The sequence below is a fragment of the Cicer arietinum genome, chromosome 1 (assembly GCF_000331145.2).
Source record: "Cicer arietinum cultivar CDC Frontier isolate Library 1 chromosome 1, Cicar.CDCFrontier_v2.0, whole genome shotgun sequence".
NCBI lineage: Eukaryota > Viridiplantae > Streptophyta > Magnoliopsida > Fabales > Fabaceae > Cicer > Cicer arietinum.
Window position 1 is genome coordinate 28575272 of NC_021160.2, and position 6665 is coordinate 28581936.

At 34.5% G+C, this 6665-nt stretch overlaps 1 protein-coding gene across 1 annotated transcript in view; it reads right to left on the reverse strand.

Annotated features, from left to right (window-relative positions):
* The window catches only part of LOC140918778 (uncharacterized), a 42640-nt gene extending 38099 nt beyond the window's left edge, over positions 1 to 4541 (reverse strand). The window contains exons 1-4 of the mRNA XM_073363574.1: positions 4366 to 4541; positions 4148 to 4264; positions 3734 to 4060; positions 3447 to 3637 (exon numbers count right to left, since the gene is read on the reverse strand). Of these exons, the coding sequence (XP_073219675.1) occupies positions 3447 to 3637; positions 3734 to 4060; positions 4148 to 4264; positions 4366 to 4395 (665 nt within the window). The 5' untranslated portion in view covers positions 4396 to 4541. The remainder of the gene's footprint in view (positions 1 to 3446; positions 3638 to 3733; positions 4061 to 4147; positions 4265 to 4365) is intronic.
* Positions 4542 to 6665: the final 2124 nt, after the last annotated feature.

The following is a 6665-nucleotide window of genomic DNA, read 5'->3' on the forward strand; positions in this document are numbered from 1 at the left end:
CTATGGAGGACGAAAATGACCTAAATGTTCAATGAATGATAAAGATGAACTTATTGGATGCACAAGATTGGTTAAAAACCCTAATTGGACAAGAATAATCCTAAGGAGGACGAAAATGACCTAAATGTTCATCCAATTACACAAACACACCTATTGGATGCACAACATTGGTTAAAAACCCTACTTGGACAACAATAAGCCTATAGAGGACGAGAATGACAAAAATGTTCATCCAATGACACAAAACACCTATTGGATGCACAAGATTGGTTAAAAACCCAAATTTGACAAGAATAAGCCTAGGATGGAGAAATTGACCTAAATGTTCATCCAATGACACAAACACACCTAATGGATGCACAAGATTGTTTAAATACCCTAACTGGACAAGAATAAGCCTAGGGAGTAAGGAAATGATATAAATTTTCATGCAATGACATAAATTTACTTATTAGATGCACAAGATTGGTTAAAAACCCTAATTGGACAAGAATAAGCCTAGGGAGGACGAAAATGACCTAAATGTTCATCCAATGACACAAATGTACTTATTAGATGCACAAGATTGGTTAAAAACCCTAATTGGACAAGACTAAGCCTAGGGAGGACGAAAATGACCTAAATGTTCAGCCAATGACACAAATGTACTTATTAGATGCACAAGATTGGTTAAAAACCCTAATTGGACTAGAATAAGCCTAGGGAGGACGAAAAGGAGCTAAATCTTCATCCAATAACACAAACACACCTATTGGATGCACAAGATTGATTTAAAACCGTAATTGGACAAGAATAAGCCTATGGAGGACGAAAATGACCTAAATGTTCATCGAATGATACAAATGAACTTATTGGATGCACGAGATTGGTTAAAAACCCCAATTGGACAAGAATAATCCTAATGTGGACGAAAATGACCTAAATGTTCATCCAGTTACACAAACACACCTATTGGATGCACAAGATTGGTTAAAAACCCTACTTGGACAAGAGTAAGCCTATGGAGGACGAAGATGACCTAAATGTTCATCCAATGACACAAACAAACTTATTGGATGCACAAGATTTGTTAAAAACCCTAATTGTACCCTACTCGAAAAACTGCATTTTACAACGCTTTTTTTAATCCATTTACAGCGCTTTTTCAAAAAAACAAGCGCTGTGGAATCGAGCGCTGAAATGATACAACGGCGCTTTTAAAAAAGCGCTATAAAACATGTAAATATAATGCGCGCTTGTTATGCACATTTTACAGCGCTTTTTCAAAAAAGCGTTGTAACATGCACCCCATTATATGAGTTATGGGTCTGCTTTTACAGCGCTTTTGTTGTAAATTTTACAGCGCTTTCTCACGAAAGCGCTGTAAAATGTACGCCATTAAAGCGCTTTACAACAACATTTTACAGCGCTTTTTAAAAAAAGCGCTGTAAAATGTGTTTTTTTTTTTAAACACTGTAAATTAATTGTTTGAAATGAAAAGCGCTTTTTAGCTTTTTATGGAATTTTTTTTAGAAAGCGCTGTCTTTTATCTTTGTATCCAAAATTATTTTGATCCAAAATCACTTCACAATCAGTGCACACAACAACAAAACATATTCAAATACCATAAGCAGTTCACACAATCAGTAGAACAGAAATCAGAACTCTGTAACTTTATTTTACAGCGCTTTTTCAAAAAAACAAGCGCTGTGGAATCGAGCGCTGAAATGATACAACGGCGCTTTTAAAAAAGCGCTATAAAACATGTAAATATAATGCGCGCTTGTTATGCACATTTTACAGCGCTTTTTCAAAAAAGCGTTGTAACATGCACCCCATTATATGAGTTATGGGTCTGCTTTTACAGCGCTTTTGTTGTAAATTTTACAGCGCTTTCTCACGAAAGCGCTGTAAAATGTACGCCATTAAAGCGCTTTACAACAACATTTTACAGCGCTTTTTAAAAAAAGCGCTGTAAAATGTGTTTTTTTTTTTAAACACTGTAAATTAATTGTTTGAAATGAAAAGCGCTTTTTAGCTTTTTATGGAATTTTTTTTAGAAAGCGCTGTCTTTTATCTTTGTATCCAAAATTATTTTGATCCAAAATCACTTCACAATCAGTGCACACAACAACAAAACATATTCAAATACCATAAGCAGTTCACACAATCAGTAGAATAGAAATCAGAACTCTGTGGGTACGTAATTTTATCTTTTTTAATTGATGAGAATTTAATTTATTAGTTGTCTATAAACAAAATTGCTTAACCAATTTTTTGTTGTTGTAGGGCACATTGGGTGCTATTTGCAATCAATGCGGTCTCTGAAGTGATATACTATTTGGATCCCGTGCACGGCGATTACACCAATCACCCCGGAATAAAGAATATGCTCGACACGTAAGTAATATTCATTTATTTCTTACATATATATATTTATATATATATATATATATATATGTAAGAAATAAATGAATATTACTTACGTGTCGAGCATATTCTTTATTCCGGGGTGATTGGTGTAATCGCCGTGCACGGGATCCAAATAGTATATCACTTCAGAGACCGCATTGATTGCAAATAGCACCCAATGTGCCCTACAACAACAAAAAATTGGTTAAGCAATTTTGTTTATAGACAACTAATAAATTAAATTCTCATCAATTAAAAAAGATAAAATTACGTACCCTGAATTATATGGTGCCAAGAACAATTTATCACTTTCTTTATTTCCTAAAAACATATCTACAATGTAGTTTTTTACATTCTCTGGATCGAGTTTCCACATCGACATCTTATGTGGAGACAAGAATGAGTATTTATTTGACAGTTTCCTCGTGCACACGACCTTCTCGTACAAAAACCTTCAATGAAAATTTTAAACTAGATTAATTACCAATACATTTAATTAATTACAAATAAATGCAATTAAAAGTATTTTTTACCTTATGTACAAGCTGATTACAGTAGCACTCAGCTCCTTATGTTCGAGAAGATCGTACATTTGCTCCTTTTCGAGGTATTCAATATACTCATCTCCAAAGATGTCTTGATTCATGTGTACGATGGGCGAATCGTTGCTGCTGCCCATGTTCCTTTTTATTTGGATGTCAAGACACGCCCCGTATTTACCAAGTTGTGGCTGACTTTTATTAGGAGCAGCAGCAGTAGCGACCGATTTTCCCCGATCCAGATTTTTTGTTGCTGCAAGTTTGACAGCTTTATTACCCTCGAGCCTTTGTGATTTGGCAGCTCTATTAACCTCCAATTGTTGAGGTTTGCTGCCTTTTTTTTGGCTGTAGGGGTGGTTTATTTATTTGGACCTACAAAAATGAGGTAAAATGATAAACCTTAGGCAATAAATGTGACAAACCTTTTCGGGAGATGTAACTGATTTGTCTCTGGGAATCTTTAACTCGTTTGCAATAGGGTTTGTTTGCCATGCCACGTAACTACCAATTAAGAACTTCATATCTCCATCGTTGTCCGGTATGGGCAACGGTGCAGTTGGTTCGAAAGCAACCGTAGGCGATACTTTGACATGGCCCGCGGGGATCGGAATATTGTGCAATACTTCTCCCGAAGTATTGTACAATATTCCTTTTCCCACCTTCCGTTGAGTAGGCGAGGACAAGTATAGGACACATGTAGTGACACCCTACATCAATAGTTAAAACATAAGTCCAGTTAATATATAAGTTTGTTTAATACATAAGTAATTACATAAGCAAGTAAGTAGTAAGTAATTAATTACCTCGGGAATACTCTTCAAACCGACGTTGCAACTCCCGGTTTCACTCTCCATTTGTATTTCAGGTTGGAGCTGAACCGGAAGTTGCTTGTCTTTATTCGTATTCACCAAGAGTGCCACTTGCTCTGATAGGATTCTGAGCTTCTCTAATACTTCCTCGTTGGAAGGTTTTTGACGCTTCTCTTGAGGAAAAAAGCTTTTGGGAGTTACGCCAAATCCTTTCCCCCTCACTCGACCGGAATACTCAGGGACATTAAACACTTTCCCAAGAATGTCCCTGCACGTATCCTTGTTGCCCTCTTGAGTTTCAGAACTTTGTTCAATAATTTCCTAAAATACATGTAACATTAAAAAGATAAGTTCAATAGCATTTTTAAAATACAATATTAAAAAATATTAAAGTGATAATATACTTACACAAAGTTCTACAACTTTTTTGACATTTTCATTATCAACCACTCCTTCTTTATTAACACGCGCTTCCTTCCACAATATATGACGACCCAAGGGTTGATCGGCTTGGGTGTCTTTTCTCTATTCGTTAAAATCATAAACAAAATAATACAAATTAGTTACACACTATAGTTTATAATACAAATTACTTCATTATATAAAAGTGATGTTTAATTACTTACAATTTGTTGTTCAAGGCGTGCATATCCCATACGTGATTTCTTGTATGGGTGTTTTGGGTTGCTTGCCCGTTCGCGATTTGCCTTACTAATATTCTATATAAAAAAAAATAGCAATTGTGTAAAAAGTTAAAATACGCTACGAATATGAATAATAAAACACAAATGCTAATAAATTAATCACTTACGACAAACGCTGGGTCAGAACGTTTGGAAACAAATGCTCTCCATTCATCCTTTGATATATAATGTTGATATATTTTTGGAGGTTCAACACTTGTGTTTCGTTCTCTATCTTTTAGATAGAAATTTGAGAGATGGGATCTAAATCCACGATGGATTTTCCCAGCAACTCTCAAAACATACGACTTTCGTTCCTCATCAAGAACAAAAGTTGTCTGCAATGAAAACAATTATAAGTAAAGTATTTTACAGAAAAAAAATTATAAATGACAAAAGAGTAGATCAAAAAATTTACTTGAATGTCATTCCATATAATATCTTTGGCATCCTTCAACGCCTTATCTCTCCAATTGTCAATTGTAATTGGGACATTTTGACGAACAACAACCCCAATATATCTTACAAACATAGAGCTGTTGGGGTCAACTGGCTGACCACTCTCGTTCCAGCCAACCTAATAAACTCATATAGTAAGTACATGCCCTAAACCCTAAAAAAAGATAAAAAACACACAACAAACAAAGTATAGTATACTCCTTGCTTTAATCACCTTTTGCATTATAGTTGCACCATGTTTGACTTCTTTTTCATAAGTCTTAGAGGTGCCAACTTCTTCATTTTGAACTTCTATATCTTTTTTTGTATCCATTTAACTACAACAAGTTCAACATGCAGTTTAGTATAACATCAACAAGCTCAACATGGATCATGCATTATTATAAACAAGCTTAACATGTATCAATATATCTTAAAAAAGCTCAACATGCATTTTAGTGATTACAAAAAATTTATAACATCAATACCTGAATAATGGTTCGAAGAAAGATGAAATGTGAAGAAAAGAGGGAACGCAGAAAGTTCATAGAAATATGGTTCACAGAAATACGGTATTGAAGAAATACATAATGAGGGTTACATATTTCAATGAAAATATATTGTGTGAAATGGGAGAGATGATCTTGGATGGAAATAAGGTTCGAAATGAAGGAGATGATCGTGGAAATAAGGTTCGTAATGGACGGGATGATAGGGTTTGCAAAAGAAGAGAAGAACGATGAAGGTTGAGATGATAGTGAAGTTTACGTAATGAAGAGGAAACTGAAGAGGTTATTGTTATATATACGTAACCCTTTTACAGCGCTTTTTATAAGCCTTTTACAGCGCTTCTTTGCAAAGCGCTCTAAAAGGCGTCTTTATTTAAATTTTTAAAAGGCTCTTTTACAGCGCTTCTCCCAATAAGCGCTGTAAAAGACCTCCGTGTGTTATTATGTTATATGAATGTTTTTTAAAGCCTTTTACAGCGCTTTTTCAAAAAAAACGCTCTAAAATGTCTCTTTATGTTAATTTTAAAAGGCTCTTTTACAGCGCTTATCTGTAAAAGCGCTGTAAAAGACCTCCTTGTTTTATTATGGTATATGAATGTTTTTTTTAAAGCCTTTTACAGCGCTTTTCTAAATGAGCGCTGTAAAAGGCCTTATTGTTTTTGTGTTTTGTTATGTTATTTTTTAAACAAGCTCAACATGCAAAACCCACATAACTGGTCACCACCAAAATCTCTTCCTCTTCACCAAACTCTTCTCCTTTTATGCATTTTCTTCACAAAATCAAAGCTTACTCTTTCACAATTCAATTTCCACCTCAACACCCTTTTTATCTCTTTACATTCCCTTTCCTTCTTAAATCGAAACTTGGTATTCGGGTTCATTGCCATGTTGCGAAAAATGGGTTTGAGTCTGATGTTTTTGTTAACAATGTGTTTTTGGGGATTCCCATGATGCGTACAAGGTGTTTGAAGAAATTCCTGTTAGAGATAGTCATGTTAGGTGTCTGATGAAGATTATTTTTAAAGCTTGTTTACAACGCTTTGTCAAATAAGCGCTGTAAAATGTCTTTTTTACTTATTTTCAAAAGGGTCGTTTACAGCGCTTTTTATAAAAAGCGTTGTAAAAGGCTTTTGTGTTGGTTTTATTTGGGTTCAATTTTGGATGATTGTAACTTAGACATTTATTCCAATCGAATTGGCACTTATTTTACATTTATAAGTGACATTTAGTATAAAACACTCAATTCTGCCATATTAGTATAAAACACTCAATTCAAATTACATGCATATTTATCAC